The sequence below is a fragment of the Carettochelys insculpta genome, chromosome 1 (genome assembly GCF_033958435.1).
Source record: "Carettochelys insculpta isolate YL-2023 chromosome 1, ASM3395843v1, whole genome shotgun sequence".
In the NCBI taxonomy this organism is placed as follows: domain Eukaryota; kingdom Metazoa; phylum Chordata; order Testudines; family Carettochelyidae; genus Carettochelys; species Carettochelys insculpta.
In genome coordinates this window covers 55,317,849-55,335,066 of record NC_134137.1, presented here as the reverse complement: position 1 = coordinate 55,335,066, position 17,218 = coordinate 55,317,849, and the positions used below count along the sequence as shown (strand labels likewise).

At 41.3% G+C, this 17,218-nt stretch overlaps 1 protein-coding gene across 8 annotated transcripts in view; it reads right to left on the bottom strand.

Annotated features, from left to right (window-relative positions):
* NBEA (neurobeachin) overlaps window positions 1-17,218 on the bottom strand; it is a 776,083-nt gene that overhangs the window by 387,060 nt on the left and 371,805 nt on the right. For all 8 annotated transcript variants that reach the window (XM_074986506.1, XM_074986516.1, XM_074986543.1 and 5 more), the window contains 2 exons: window positions 8,152-8,260; window positions 826-992 (listed from right to left, as the gene is read on the bottom strand). In XM_074986506.1, coding sequence (XP_074842607.1) covers window positions 826-992; window positions 8,152-8,260 — 276 coding nt within the window. The remainder of the gene's footprint in view (window positions 1-825; window positions 993-8,151; window positions 8,261-17,218) is intronic.

Genomic DNA, 17,218 nt, shown 5'->3' with positions numbered 1-17,218 from the left:
GGCAATCTAGAAAGAAGTAACTTTAATGGAAATCTTCAAATCGAAAAGCCCAAAGTTACACTTGCCCTGCCATTTTTATAAAAAAGATAAATTGCTGTATATTGTTCTCAATATTTGTAGGTAAATAGGTACACCTTCTAATTAACAGAATGACTAAATCTAAAGGAAAATGCAAGGTCTCCTTTTACGCTTCTAACGTATACTGATTGTGTTGATTCCTCTATTACCTACTTGAAAATAAAGACTTGCCAGTGTAATGTATCAAATTATATGTTGATTATTTATATATAAATGGTTCAGTAGATAGGGAGTCTGGTGAGCTGGGTTCTATTCCTTGTTCTTCCACTGACCTGTGCAAAGTTAAAAAATAAAAAAAGTAGTTTTTCCTTCCTGTGCCTCTTCTCACCTTTCATCTCTCTTATCTATTTATACAGTGTAATCTCTAAAGGACTTGGACAGTCTCACGGTACCTGTTTGTACAGCAACTAGCTCAAAAGGGTCCTGATCTTGTATGGGGTCCCTAGGCCATACTGGAATAGAAATAATAGTGCTACATGGTGACAAGCAAGTGCAGGCATTCACACATTTTAATAATGCTGTGTTGACCGGCTAAGGAGTGTATTTCATCTGAAGATCACGTACTAGAAGAGGAATCTCCACACAAAAAGAATTATGAGGCAGAGAAACAGATAAAAAGAAAATGAATATTCTCTTGAAGTGATTCTCACCATCAACACATTCAACTTTCAGTTATGCAGAAATAGCTGATTCATTTTAAATTTCAAAACAAATGTTTATAATTATGCATTTATGATCATAGCTTACCTCTGAGAGACTGCTCCCCAAGCACCATGTTTGTTGGTTAGAATATTGAGTATCTTCTGTTTCAGCTGATTGGCTGTAACATGATCTCGATGTTTAGCTGCACTGATAAGATGGTCACACATCTTTTCCTCCTCTCTTCTATCAGCAGCATACTGAGCACACTGCGACTAAAAAATTTAACAGAAATAGTGAATAGTAAAAAAATTAGGAAGTGCCTAAGATTTGCTTAGGAATGATTTTCATTTATCTAAATTCTTTATACATACAACTTAGTCGCCTTTGTTCTGACTAAACTCAGCATTTCCAGGTAAATAAGAAGCACCGTACCTGTCACAGAAATATGCAATTGAAACACAACATGCACTTTTATATTCTTTGTTTGCACTGGTTGTTTTGATCCCTCCAGGAGTGGGTGGGGGTATATCAGTTCTATAGTAAAGGCTCTATGTGCTGCCCCACTCCAAGCAGGCCCTCTCAGGGGTTCACTGAGACCCAGGCCACTTCCAGCTTTTGAAGCCCCTGGCCAGTGTTCCCTGTAAGCCAACTGCTTCAGTGGCCACTCAGGAAAGATTCAGTTGCTACCCAGCTGTTTAGTAGAACAGCCACAGCAGCCCCTGGTTTCTACGAGTGGTGCAGATTCATGCATGCATTGGTGTGCATAACAAAATTTATTTCATCCATGAATAGAAAGAAAATGAGGAACTCTGCCCTTAGCCATAATAAATATAATATAAAAGACGGCACATGAAAACAAAATAAGGCACCAAAAAAGAAAGACTTAATCTGAATTGCTTTTAACAAGTGCTTTCCTAGCCTTTTTCTGTGCAAATGCACCGTTAAGGAAAAAATCTAGCTTTCGTGCAATGTCACAATTCATATTAAGCAAGACAAGCTCATTCAAACACTCTTGTCCTATAGCTGAACTGTGATAGTTCTTTTCCTGCTTCAACACACTGAAGTTGTGAAATTTATCTAATGCCATAAAATTAACAAGTGTCTAAATTTGAGGCCCCCTTTGAGCTTGAGGACAAGGCTAAATGGCCTTCCTGGCTCCCCCTCTGAGAGGCTGTGACTCCAAGCATTGCCTCTCCAGCTCCCACTGGCTGAAAGCCACAGCCAGTGGGAGCCACAGGGGCAGCACTTGTGGGGGCGGGGGGCAGGCCCTGACTGGCCCAACACCCAGGTAGGACCGGGGGTGGAGAGAAGACTACTGCTGCTTCTGGAAGCTGCTTGAAGTAAGTGCCTCTTGGAATCTGCACCCCATACTGCTGTCCCAATAGCTCTACCATCCCCAAACCCTGGGCGCCCTCTTATACCCCAAATCCTTCATCCTCAGCCCCACCCCAGAACCTGCACATCTAGCAAGAGCCTTCACACATACCCTGCATTCCAATATCCTGCTCCAGCTGAGAATCCCCCTCCAGTCCTCCAGACCCCTTAGACCCATTTCAGAGCTTCTCCTGTACCCTTAACTCCTTACTTCTGAACCCATTCCAGAGCCTGCACCCACAACCACAGTCTTCACACCCTCCTCTGCACCCCAAGCCCCTGGCACAGTGCAAATGCTCTTCCAAACCCAATTCCAGCCTGGAGAAACCTCACACACGCTGAACTCATTTCTGGCCTCGCCCCACAGCCTGCATCACCAGCCAGAGTCCTGACTCCCTATGGCACTCCAACCCCAATTTTGGGAGCATTTATGACCCTCCATACAATGTGCATATTATGATCTTAGAATCATAAGGTTGGAAGACATCTTAGAAGGTCATTCAAGTCCAACCTCCAATTGAAAGCAGGACGAGTCTTAACTAAACCATCCCAGCCAGGGCTGTTGCCTTCGGGCCAAAAAGTTTGCCCATTACTGGTCTGTGCCAATTCAAAAAAACAATAGTTCTGTTACAGGGATGTGTCATAAAAACTACATTTTTCTCAACTAATTTTAAATAAATTGTTACTTACTGTGTGTGTGCAATCATCATTTCTGAATAAAATCTTTCATTTGAATTATGTGGTCTTAATTTATGCATTGGCTAACAATTTATTGTTCCCCATTTCAGAACAAATTCAACCAATATTTCATATTACCTGAACAAAGCATGAAGTTAATATTGATGCAATTAAGCTAGCACTGTACTAGAGACATCTCACTGCATTTCATGAATTGAGGTATGCATGCTCCCTGTATTTTTATTTCATATGCTACAGCACGTGGTAAGATTTTAACTATACTCCATCTACTGTATTTAAAGCTATTACTGAAATGCATCTATTTTCGACAGGAATTACATTATTTTAAAGGGGTTAATTCATTTTTTTTTCAATTTATCTTCATGTACAGAGAAGCACCAATTAGTACAATGATCTGCCTCAGTAATGAGGTTAATATTTCACTAGCTCATTGGACAGTAAAATTAAATTTTCATTTTTCTTCCTGAGCAGTTACAGGCTAACAAAACAAATGTTAACTGTGAGACAATCAATCTGGAAAAACTGGACTCTCTCATTAATAGCCATAGCCAAAAGACAAAATTCACTGGTTTTAACTTTACACACTGATGCTCACATATACATGCCCACATGCACTCACACTGTGACTAAGTAACTTTAGTCAACTGTGTAACTATGTAACGTTTTGCATCAGTAATGAGACAATTTAAATTTGAGTGGTTAACTGAAATTACTTGACTGGTAAAATATTCTTCTGTTTTTTGTTTTTTTTTCTGGTGTTGAACAATGATTAAGAATTTCAAAATAATCAGAATATCTATAAAATAAATACATTGAAACGATTGTTTAATCAAACTAATTTTTCTAGATGCAGCCCCTCCTTAAATAGATGTTTATCGATCTAGCTCCTCCTTAAATTTTTGTCTTGTACCTGGGTCTACTCGGCCTTGCCCCAGACAGAGCTCTTAACTAGAACATAGAGTGCCTCGGTATTGAATTAAGAAGCTGGGAGCTGCACAGCTTTTCGGGCTGGGAGCTTGTTTATTAACAGAGGCAGGGTGATTAAGATAAAAAAAGGCTTGTCAGATTACTAGATGATCCTGAAAATATTGTCAGGTACTCCAGACTAAAGATAAGCAACAAAGCATGAGCTAAAAGGAAGTTTTGCCAGGGAGTTAAATAAAGAGTTTGAGGGAAGCTAGACACTCTTCACATTCTTTAAAACCAAAATCGCATATTTGTTATTTAAGGGAAAAAAAGCAAGGAATGAGCTCTAGGAGTACAAACAGAATGAAGGCAGAAGTCCAGTGACAGAGGAATCCAGTTTATTGCACCAGTGTAGTATGTATGATTACCTGCACTGTCAGCAGCTAGTGTATCTGTGCATTTGGTACAGGGAACTCATGGCCCTCAGAAACTATATACAGGCTTTGGAGACCAGGCTGGCTGAACTGAAGGAGCTAAGGGAGGCAGAGAAGTATACCGATGAAGTATTCAGGACACAGTAGAATGGTCCCACCCCCTGGCAGACAACCTCTGTGATGCTGAGGAGGGTGAAAGTCTTGGGGAAGGAAAACATCCAACTGGAGAGGAGGGAAGTGATCCCATAGTTGAGACCCTCCATCCAAATGACATAGTTTGGTCTCACACTGAGGATACCTCGGGGGTGGGGGCGGGTATTCCAGTTATTAGAAAGAGACATATTTTAGTAATGGGAGATTTGCTCATCAGAAAATAGACAACGAACCAACCAACCAAAAAAAATAATAGAAGGTTAGGACTTGCAAGGATAAGAATAGATAAGACAGAAAATATAATATTGCCACCATATGAAACAACTGTATGCACACATATTGAATACTGTGTGCAAATCCGATCACCCAATCTCCAAAAAAAAAGATATAAAGGTACTGAGGGGGCAACAGAAATCATTAGGAGTACTGAACACAGTAAATAGGAGATGAGATTAAAAAGACTTGGACCTTTAAGCTTGCAAAAGGATGATTAACGGGAAGATATGACAGAGGTCTATAAAACATGACTCTTGGAAAAACTGAATACAGAAATGTTATTTACTCCTTCAAATCACACAAAAACTAGGAGTTGCTCAATGAAATTAATAGGCAGCAGATTTAAAATAAACAAAATAAAATATTTTTTCACAGCCAACTTGTGGAACTCTTTGTCAGAGGATATTGTGAAGGCGAAGACTAGAACAGGGTTGCAAAGAAAACTAGACAAGTTCTTGCAGAATAGGTCTCTCAATGGCTATTACCCAGCATGGGCAGAGATCCAACACCATGTTCTGTATGTCCCTCTTCTCTCTTTGACAGAAGTTGGGTAATTGGTGACGTGATGAATCACTCAAAGATTGTCTACAACAACAAGTCTTGTGGCACATTATAAACAAACAGATATTATTTATTCCTCCTGAAGCACTTGGCAATTGCTACTGTCAGAAGGTAGGGTAAAAGACTAGACAGACCTTTCTTCTGACCCAGTATGGCTATTCTGATGCTTTTACATAGAACTCAGATGTATGTGCACTGCTGTAACCCACTAGACAACCCAGCCTTCCCAGAGGAGTTAAAACCCACAGTTCTGATAGGGTCTCTCTAAATCTCTTTCCACTGAGTTAGTAACAAAGAAAGAATATATATTAAACACTAACATCAGTGCCCCCTAAGTGACTTGCCACAAGATGTCAGAACATGATATTAGAGCTGAGTGGGACTCCGATTTGTCTTTCCTTTACGTAGGAATTGGATACAGGGCTCCTGTCACCTAACTGCAAAATTATTTGCCAGGAAACTAGCGTTTTCAAGTGTCTAAAAAGCCTCTGGAATCATGGTTAAAAGTTGCCTTCCCCACCAAACAAAATCTGAAATGGCACCCCTGAGTAGATGCTAAAAGAAAACTTTCACACTTATCTTTTAACTACCTGCATGCTTATGTAGTATACTACCTATTATCATAACTTCAGTGTGTAAAAGCTCTGATTCAGTCTCTCCAGCACCATTTTAGGTATATCTAAGACTCATATCTGACAAATGATTAGCTTTGATTTTTGTATTTTAGTCACTTACAGATTTTACTTTGCCCATTTCATGTGTATTTCTGAGGGTTTTTTTTTTTTTTTTTTTTTGCAAAAGACAGTAAATATAATAAAAACAGAGGGAAATGTCTTGCTTCTCTTATTACAAAATAAGATTGATTTAAGGCTTTTCCTTGAGGGAATTTAGCTAATATTCTAAATCTTATTTGCTAAGAGAAGCTGCAAGTTAATTGAATTGTCTCATTTTGTCTAGAGTTCTGACAGATCTTATACCTCAACATATTCTTCAAAGAGCAGATAACTCAATCTTCTATTGTCATCTTAGGTTACTGTATGATGCCCTGATAAATATCAAATGTTATTTATTTTTGAGGCAATATGAAACTTCACTCTGACATACACTTAATTGTAAATGTGATTTTATCTAAGCTCAAAATATCCAGTATATGTTTGGTAATAAAGTTGTTGCAGTCCCATCTGACAAGTGTCTGCTGTCTGGCATGACAAAATGAAGTAAAGGTTATATGTATTCAAAATGACAACAAGATATCTCTGTGTCTTATATTTCTCTGCTAGGTCAAGGAGCACAAGAACTAGTACATCAAAGTGTAGGTTTTAGAGAGCTGCTTCGATGAGATAAAAACCTCATCAAAACTGAGATTACTGGCTTCTATGTCTTGCCACAAGGTGCTTGCTGGCATTCTCTGACAGATGAATACGCTCATAGCCATTTGTTATCTTCAAGGCTACCAAACCAACCTATCCTAATTTTATTGTCATACCACCCAAACATTAAACCATGTTTTGCATATTAATTTATAAAATCACATATAGACACACAATATAGACACATAAGCAAAAACAGGAGTAATGAAAAATATTTATATCAAAATACTATATATAAGCTTTTAAATACCCACACATATTACTTGATAAAAACAAGTTAAACAAAGACATTTTTAACACTATTCTACCAAAAGTTCTCAAATATATGAAAAGATATATCTAAAAGAAATGTGAGAACATGAGAAATTCCAAGTAAATAAAACAAAGCAGCAAAGATCAAACAGCCATTTAAATATGTTTTAAAATAGCCATTAGTATTTATATTTTGCTACAAACCACTTTCAAACACTATACTGGGGTTGTATGTTGCAATCTTATTGAACAAATGAATGATTCACTACACTTTACTTCTATGAATAAGGACTAGACAGAATGATAAGGGTTACAGGATCCAGCTCTTGCTTTTCATCTTCCTAAATTAAAAACAATAAATATTTCAATTATCATCCTTTGTTTGGTAGTTAATGGTTCTAATTAGCTTAGCAAGTAGTAAAGATACTTAATATCTTACAGTGTCTAAGATATACCCAGTAAATAAGATGCAAAAGCACAAGAAACCACTAGTATTGAAAATACCATACTACTGGTTGCACCTCCCCAAACCAGGATTCTCTGGTCTGGCAACATCCCTGGTCCAGTAGGACCACATATATTACTTGGCCAGAGAGCCCCAAGTTGGAATGCTAGTAGGGGGAGGGCCAGGCAGAGCCCGGTGACAAGGGGGTGGTGGCCCTTGGCAGGGGAGCCCAGCAGGACTTGTGTCCCAAGGATAGAAGCATCAGACCTGGTCAGGGCAGAGCTGGCACCCATGGAGTGGTCTGGCAGCCCAGACAGGGCCATATCTAGCAGCCCAGCCATGGAGCCAGCATCTGCAGCTGTCAGCCTGGGTGTGGCTGGGGCCAGTGTCAGCACAGCAGGGGACAGGCCAGAGGTAAGGGGGCCCCAGGGCTGCAGGTGTTGGGGTAGCAGGACAAAGCACACCCAGCAGCAGGGAGGAAGAGCAGGCTGTGCCGCTGGATGCAGGGAACATCCCTCATGAAGGGGAATTCCCTCATTTGGGACTGGTCCTTATGGTACTCAATAAGTGAGTTGAAAACTTTATTTACAGAACATTGATATTTATTAGTTTTCATAATGTTACCTCAAACATTTATTATTATTTATTTTATACAAAATTCACGTCTGTTGCAATAAAATCAGAAAACTTCTCTGTGAACCTTAAAGGTCTGCCATATCAAGTTAGTAGGCATTCTGATTAAGGGTAATCAAGCTGTAAATATTTTGATTCATTTCAGTTCAGGGATGTGTAGATATATGTCAAATGCTAGGAATTAGTTTATCAAAGGTTTTAAAAAGTGGCTTTCACATGCCTTTAATGTAAATTTCTATCTCAGAAAAAAAATCTTTATTTTATGAGGTTACCATCTGAGTGCTGAGTGAAAAGAGAAAAGCAGGAATTCATCAAATCTTGAGCTTACCTCAAATTCTGCATGTTTGTGTACATCTTCAGCTCTCTGTCGGTTCAAAATAAACTCTGCCTCATTTGCAACACGAACTATGTGGTCTTTCATGGCATGACATAATAATCTAAAACCAAATAAAACAACACTTGAAATGTATCATTGTATTTGTCATCCTTGCAGTAAATTTATTTCAATTAGCTGATCTTAGAATGGAAGAAGTTGAACCAAATGAAATATAGTTGTTAAATCAAGCATATGTTAATTAAACTTTTTCTGAAAAGTTCATTGTTATTTTGCATATTTTGAGAGCACACAGAAAATATTACAATGAAAGTGGCCTTCTGCTGTGAGTTTAGTATTACCTAGCTAAATAAAGAGAACACTGATTGCAGAAGTGTTGTATTTTGGACCTGCTTATTGTGAGACTGTAACCACAATACAGCATGAATACAAGAACATTATTTATATGAACAGCTGCTTAACTGTTAATGATATTTTACCTAGCTAACTAAAATGGAATGCTCACAGCGCATAAAAGATCAATGTGTTTTTATATTTACATACAAGATGAGCAAAAATCAAACAAATGAAAACAATGTACATGATATAATTAAAAGTGTTTAAATACAACATTATTAAAATATCATTCTGGGGGGGAAAAACCCTACTCAGATAACCCGAAATCACAAGATTCCTACCATAAAATCAGATCCTTAATAAAAACACAAATTATTTTTGATTTTTTACAATTTACTTTAGGTTTTGTGAATTGTTTGGGTTAGGAAGTAATATTTTAAAGCTTTTCTTTTCATCCAAAAGGGCTAGAAATTCACTTTTCAGACACATGAAAGCTGTGATGCAATGAAAACATTTTTTCTCATAATCAGAGGTTTCCAGTAGCTGAGGGTTTAGGAAAAATATCGTGCAATTAATCATAAAAGTGGAAAAACTGATATAACAGTTGAAAAAAAAAACTGGATTGAGAGCCCTTTTCTAACATGACTATGCCCTCTCTCCCCCTATTATTCTGAGATCCAGCTGCATGGATGGGAATTTCTAAAGTGCTCAATATTGGACCAGTTTTACTCTCACTGAAGGCAATGAAAGTTGTGTATTATTTCCCATGAGACTTAGGTGCCTTGGCATTTTTGAAAATGTCATTGGGTGTTCACTTGCATCTTCAGGTGCCTAAACAGCTTAAAAATCTAGCTCTGAGTGAACAGAGAGCAGTGAGATTCAACATGGATATTACTACATTCATATTCTTTAATTATAGGATGATGAGTTTCAGTTTTGTGAGACTCCTGGGGAGGGAAAGAGGGTCAAGGCAAAAGTTTCAGGGGAGAGGTGAGTGGTACTTCAACAGAGATGTCTTCAAAACAGAATTGCTTAAAGTTTGTTCTCTTCAGGGAAACAGGACGTTATACAGTTAATAAATAGCTTCTAAAGGGAACTGCAATCAAAAACCCCAAAATGTGTTTCCATTCAGCCAAAAGGCAGCAGCAATAACAGTATCACTACCTTGCCTGGATTATATCTCAGTCCCACTGGCTCTTATCCAATCCCAAATTCAAGTTGACACTATGGATTCCATTCAGTTTTTCTTGCTGGATCAGATGTGACGGAGATGAAGAACGCTGTGTCATCAATATAGCAGCATATAACTCCTCACTAATCTCACTAGCAAACTAGCAACCACTTGTATGACGTGAAGAAGTGAGGTGACAGTGAAAGAGAGTCTTCTCATATCGTTTGCCAAGAAGCAGTGGGAGCAATTCTATCCCCACTCCAGACCTCCTACAGCTTCTTGGTAACCAGAGCTGTGGGGTCTCCCCCACACCTGCAGAGAGTGTTACTGAGCAGGCTGGGGTAGATCACCTAATGCTTGCAGTGCTGGCCTTCTCCACATCAACTGCACAAGCAGCAGCTGCCTGGGGCCAGAGAGAATTGCGGAACAAGTGAGGCCCTGATCCATGCCCTGGAAAAGTATTAACAGACCCTTATCTTCATGCCTGGTCATCGGTATATTATATACCTCACTGCACATGCCTATTGTTATACTGATCCATGTGCCAACTAAGTGATCGTGGAATATATGAGAGAGGCAATCTACAGGAAGAAACAGTCAGTGGGGGTGTCCTGTTTATAAAGTATACATGGGAGTGCAAAGAGATGCATTGACTACTTCACTTAAAAAAGCAAACTGGCAGCATCCTTGTCTCATGAAAGATGATCACAACCACCATGTCTACACTGGACCACCCTTCTGGAAGGGGCATGCTGATAAACTAAGGAGAACATTCAAATGAGGTGCAGAATTAAATATCTCATGCCACATTTGCATATTCCCACAAGATCTCGCCTCCAGAAGAGACTTTTCCAGAAGCCAAACCTGCCACGTACATGAGGTTCCTTTGGAAGGAAGCCACCCTTCCAGAAGACCCCTTATATTTAAATATGGGCCTCATTTGAATGTTTCTCTTAGCTCATTAGCATGGCAGTTCTGGAAGGGTGGTCCAGTGTAGACACAGCCAACCAGACTAGCTATAACAATCTGCAAGGATTTTGGTGCACAATATCCTACTCTAATAGACACAAGAGTATCTTGTTAGTTAAGACAGAGCTTTAAATTGTGTATTATGCTTTTATTTTACATATAACCATTTATTTCTAGTATTTCTATTTTCTGATGTAAGTTAAACCTCTCTAAGCTAGCACAATCTTAGTTAGCTTGAGTCCATTTCTCATGGGTGTGGCCAAGTTTCTCGTGGTCCCATAAAGTTTGTATACAGCCACCAGCCCTGGCTGTCAGTGTTCTGTGCTGGTTATTTACCTCTTGTTTACCCCTAAATGTTTTAAGAGCCCAGTAAGCAGCAGAAAAATTGATAATGCTGCTATTGACCTCAGCAAATTCTCTCATTTGGCACCGGTTAGATCCCAAGTGCACTGAACGAGAAAGGTTCAACCTAACCTTGAATCTCTATCATTTGTTAAATTTACTTTATTTCACCATAATCAAAGCTGAATGTTGTGAGTTAAGGGAGGTGTCGACCTGAGGTGCTAAACAGGTGTGTAACTGTTTCTTTGGAAACCGCAGATTGGTGAATGCTGAGTGTCCAGAGAAACAGGGGCTGGACATTACAGTGAGAAGAACAGAGGGCACATATGTAGGTTACTATTACTACCCAATAGAGTGACATTGCAAAGCTTAGAGGGAAGTGATTGTGTTGACTGTGACCAGTGGATTTAGACAGCTAACATCTGGTGGGGACAGACAGTGCCTCCTCATGCTAAGGGCAAGAGGTAGTGAGGTGCCTCATAACCCTGAGCAACCCCTAGCAAGCATCACAGCACTATCCTGAGATTGTACACAAATAGAAAAAATAAAATCACATTGCAACCAGCATCAAAGCTTGCCAACAGATCAAAGGCCACCAGCAAAACTATTTTGCTTTCATCCACTGCTAGCAAGAGATCATAATTAAGGCACACAAAGACAATACACAAATGCAAGCAATGCAGTTTATACCCATATAAAGAACTCTCATAAGAGTCACAGATGGTCTGAAGAATAATGCTACTGCCAGGAGTTGTCCAACATAATCTTTTAGGTGACTAACCGAAAATGGGAGATGGGATGCTTGAAGGTAGTTACACTGATTATCAGCATCAAGAGTTAATTAAAACTGAAGGAAAGGTGCTTGCCTGCTCCTCTTCTCTTCTCACTAGAAAAAGAGAGAGAGTTACTCACCTAGGACAGTAACTGAGGTTCTTCAACATGGCTGTCCCTGTGTGTGTTCCACCTAGGTATTATGGTGCCACCGCACTCATAAGCAGAGAAATACCAAAGCAGTTTCCTCAGCAGGCTGCATACATGAAGCAGCTGGCACACACTGAATACAGTGCCTACTGCACATGCACAGCCTGATGACCCCTCCGTACCTTCTCTGTCCAGAAGAGTGTGTGTAGAGGGGAGGAAAGGTGTGTGGTGCAGTACTCATGTGGACAACCATCTTGAAGAACCTCAGTTACTGCACAACGTGAGTAACTCTTCTTCTTCTTTTCTTCAAGGACTGTCCCTGTGGGTGGCTCCACCTAGGTCATTATGGAGCAGTCTCCCTTGGTGGTGGAAGAAGCTTCAGATCATGTGATATTATGATTGACAGAACAGCGTGGCCAAATTGAGTGTCTGTGGCCGAGTAATTTTCAATGGCATAGTGCTATGTGAATGTATGTGTAGATGCCCATGTAGCCACTCTACAATTGTCATGAATGGGAGCATTATGGAGAAATACCATGGATGCCTCCATTGTCCTAGTCGAATGGGTGTGGATAGTTATTGGGTGGCTGTTTGCTTAAAGTTGCATATGCTAGGTGAATACAGCCAGATATCCATTTGGATCATTTTTGTTTTGATATTGTTAAACCCTTCAGAAGGAAGATATGAATAGTCTGTTTGTTCTTCTGAAAGACATCAAATGCATCTGTGTTCTCTGAATGGGGTACGGGAAAGAAACAGATAAGTATAGGGTTAGGTTTCTGTGGCTAAGTACAAAGGTCGTTTTAGAAGGCAATCATCAAGGTCTGGAAAGATGGTTATTCCCATCTTTCAAAAGTGTGCTACCACCATTGCCAGAACCTTGAAGGTGGGGAGCAGTAGACAAACCAAAGGGCAGTACTGTATACTAGTAATGTCTGTCGCATATTGCAAAACATAAAAATCGCCTGTGTGCCAGATAAACTGCAACATGAAAACAAGTGTCCTGGAAGTCAAGGGTAGCTCGCCAGTCTCTGTTCTCAAGGGCAGGTAATGGTAGTCCGTCGATCCAATGATGACAAATCTGTGCAGATCATCTGTTATTGGTCTTATGGTGTGCCCTCTGGTGACTGTATAAGCCAGTTCTAGAGGTGCACATTTTGCCGCAGATGGTGCATGGGAAGTTTGCAATCTGTGGGTTGTGCATTGCTGATGCTCTGTGACGTCGTTTGTGTGCCTCTTGTAGATGCCAGCAGCAGTCTTCCTCAGAGGCAATGCAGGTATTTCTGACTGTTCCATGCCACTGTGTTCTGTCACTGGTGGCATCCTCAAGGTCCCTAGGTTTGATACTGCTGTACTGCAGATTGGCTTTGATGGTATCCTTGCAGCGTTTCCATGGACGACCTACATGCCGGATGCCCTGGGAGAGTTCACCATACAGAAGCTGGAGAGGGATTCTGTTGGCATCCATGCGGCTGACATGACCGGTCCAACGTAGTTGTGACTTCATAATCATCATTTAAATGCTTGTCATCTGGGATCTCTCGAGGACCTCAAGATTGGGCACTTTGTCTTGCCAGTGGATCTTCATGATGTTACGGGGGCAGCGCATGTGGAATACTTCGAGCTGCTTGATGTGACGCCTATATAGTGTCCATGTTTCACACCCGTACAAAAGAGATGAGAGCGCAACAGCTCTGTACACAAGCAGTTTTGTTGACATCCGGATGATATGGTGGTTTTGAACTTTGACATGCAGACAGCCAAGTGCCTGGCTCGCTTTGGATATTCGCGCATTGATCTCATTATTCAGTGATCCATCACTGGATATGACACTACCCAAAGGTATTTAAAGTTCCCCACTACTTTAAGCTGAGTGCCGTCAATGGAGATGCTCGGGACAGGAGCATTTAATCCAGGTGCAGGTTGATGGAGAACTTATGTCTTTCTGAGGCTGACAGATAGTCTGAAAAGTTGCAAGGCCTCAGCAAACTTGTTGACAATGTGCTGAAGATCGTTTTCAGTGTGAGCCATAAGGGCACAGTCGTTGGCAAAGAGGGCCTCAGAAAGGAGTTTCTGCACTGTCTTAGTCTTTGCATTCAGGCGATGGAGGTCAAAAAGTGAACCACCATGCTGGTATTTCAAGTATATACCTGGGTCCAGATCTTTCACTGCATGGTTAAGGACACATACAAAGAACAGGTTAAATCAGACAGGAGCGAGAACACATCCTTGTTTCACACCATTGGTGATGATGAAGGGGGCTGATATGGCTCCATCAGACAGTACTTCGCTTGTCATGTCGTTGTGGAAAAGGCGTATAATCTGGACAAATTTTTTTGGGCAGCCAAGTCATATCAGAATGGTTCAAAGGGCTTCCCTGTTGACGGTATCAAACACCTTTGTCAGATCTATGAAGACAGCATACAGGTGCATGTTCTGTTCAATGCACTTCTCTTGTATTTGTCTGACAGCAAACACCATATCGGCTGTGTTCCAGCCAGGTCGAAAACCACATTGACTTTCAGATAGATTTGCCTTGGAAATACTGGCTATTAGGTGGTTCAAGATGATGCGGGCAATGATCTTCCCTCCAACGGAGAGGAGGGATATGCCCTGTAGTTTCCACATTCTGCTTTGCTGTCTTTATTCTTAAAAATGGAGACAATATAGCATCACAGAGGTCCTGTGGAATGTTTTCATCCTCCCAGATTCTGATGATCATGCTATGGAACACTGCTAGTGCTGCTGGACTTGCCACTTTATATATCTCTGCTGGTATCCCATCTTTTCCAGGAGCTTTTCCTGAACTCATCTGGCTAAGAGCTTTCTTAATCTCACCTATAGTGGGCGGAAAGTCAAGATGTGTCAGGACGGGTTGTTGTGGAATTTCATTGAGGACGTTGTTATTCACAGTCAATGGTCTGTTAAGGAGGTTGCTAAAGTGTTCTCGCCATCTTTTGTTGATGCCCTCTTTGTCTTTGACCAGTGTTGTGTTGTCTGATGAGAGCAATGGGGTAGTCCTTGGTTTAGGAGATCCATATACAGCCTTAGTAGCACCAAAGGACATCTTTGAGTTGTAGGTCTCAGCATAGTGCTCAATTTCTTTGGCTTTGCTCTCCCACCAGCTGTCTTGTATCTGACGGAGGTTTTTCTGTGTTTTGCTCTGAAGGTGCTTGAAATGGTCCCATTTGGAGGCTGAGGAGGGGTCATTCTGCCATTCAATAAAGGCTTTTCTGTTTACTTCCAGTGCTGAACATATTTCTTCTTGGTTCTCATTGAACCAATCCTGATGTATTCTTTTCTTTGGTCCAAGCGATGTTATTGCTGTGTCAGTCACTATCTGCTTGAACTGATCCCACTTTTTGGTTACAGTACCAATCAGTTGACCATGGGATGTTAATTTGCCATTGAGACTCTTCTGAAAATTGCTGAAACATTGGGCATCCTTCAGTTTGGCTATGTTAAAAGCAGGTCGCCCATGCTTAAGGCCTTTGTGCCGAGAGGGAGCGATGTAAAGTTGGAGACATCCTGATTAATCTGTGATCTGTCCAGCACTCTGCGCCTCGCATTACTCTGGTGATCAGTACGTCTCAGATGTCTCACCTTCTGACAATGGCATAATTTATCAGATGCCACCATTTAAACCTAGGGTGCATCCATGTCGTTTTGTATTTATCCGCTTGTCGGAACAGAGTGTTGGTAATAGTCAGGTTGTTTTCAGAAGAAAGGCTCAAAAGGAATAGTCCATTGTTGTTCATTTTGCCTACACCATGTGGCCTGGCTACTCCTTTCCTGTTCTTGCTGTCGGCCCCGACTCAGGCACTGAAATCTCCAAGTAAGCGTAGTTTGTCTGTTGCAGGTGTGGCCTTGATCAGTCTGTCAAGATCTTCATAGAATTGTTCCTTTCAGTTGTCAGGGCACGTTAGAGTGGGTGCATATGCACTGATGATGGTGGCATGACATTTGGCGTTTAGTGGGAAGCGTAGTTTCAGCAATCTTTCATTGATACCCACTGGAGGATCTGGGAGTTGACGCATCAATGAGGTTTTTATTGCCAGACCAACTCCATGTATTCTATCCTCTGTCTCAGTCTTACCATTCCAGAAGAAGGTATAACCACTTCCTGGTTCACTCAAGAAACCTTCCCCAGCCAATCTTGTTTCACTTAATGCTGCTATATCGATGTTATAGTGGGCTAGTTCATGAGCGATGAGAGCCGTCCTTCTCTCAGGTCTTGCAACAGCTTCTCAATCCATGAGAGTACAAACATTCCATACACCAATGGTAAAATTTTTTCAAATTTTTCTTTTGGTTTCGACCGTAACTAGGGTTGAACTGCCAGATGAGACTTGCTGGCCAGTTATTGTTGTAGGGCAGGCAATTTTTAGGCCACCTTTTCTAGGCCCCTCCCTTACTAGGGTGAGTAGTGCTGTCCTAAAGAGGACTGCTCAGACACCTGGGATGCTGCTGGGCAACCCTGCTGCCCCAGGTACAGAGCTGGACGACCACTTGTCCACAGGCCGCCTACATGCGGGATTGGGACTACGACTCCCAGTGCTAACCTCCACCTGTCGCTTCGCCCCTCCCCCATTGCCGCAGGACTTGGGTGATGTGATGATATGGTGATTTGCACAGGACCTGTGCGTGAAAGCTTTTTAAGTGGTAGAGCCATTGCACAGGAACAATCCCACTCTCTCAACCTTGGAAGCCAGGCACCAGTGGTACATAGAATCATCACAACTGTTAACTTCTTTGGTTGCAGTGGATGGCCTTGACTCTTTCATGCCTTGTCAAGCCCTTCACTTTCCACAAAGCGTTGCAGAACTGCCCTCTTGGCTGTTGGATCTAAATGATCTCTTCTGCCCAGTCCGCTGGAACTGACTTCACATGCTGGGTAGGCACATCCGAAAATTCACCGAGGGTTGGAGCCTCATCGGTTACACTCACCTGGTTCAGCCAGCCTGTCGAAGCCATTGCCCAGGGTGTGGCCGCTGTGCATGCTGCAGCTACTTGGAGCTACAAGTGAGAGCTGAGCAACAGGCAGGGACCAAAGTGGATGGACTACTCCTGAAAGGGGTATGACAAGTCCCTCCAACAGAGGTACTACCCCTCCCTGTACACCCATACACCCCTCGAGGGCAGGTATTACTGTGGCAGAGGTCACCATTTTGAAACCATGAGTGTGGATATAGCAGATGAGACCACGCAGGTCAAGGATAGATCTACAATCTCCTGTCTTTTTGGGTGTAAAACTACTTGGAGTAGAAACATTTTCCCTTGTGTTCCTTCAGAACAGGTTCTGTAGCTCCTAGTTGTATTAGA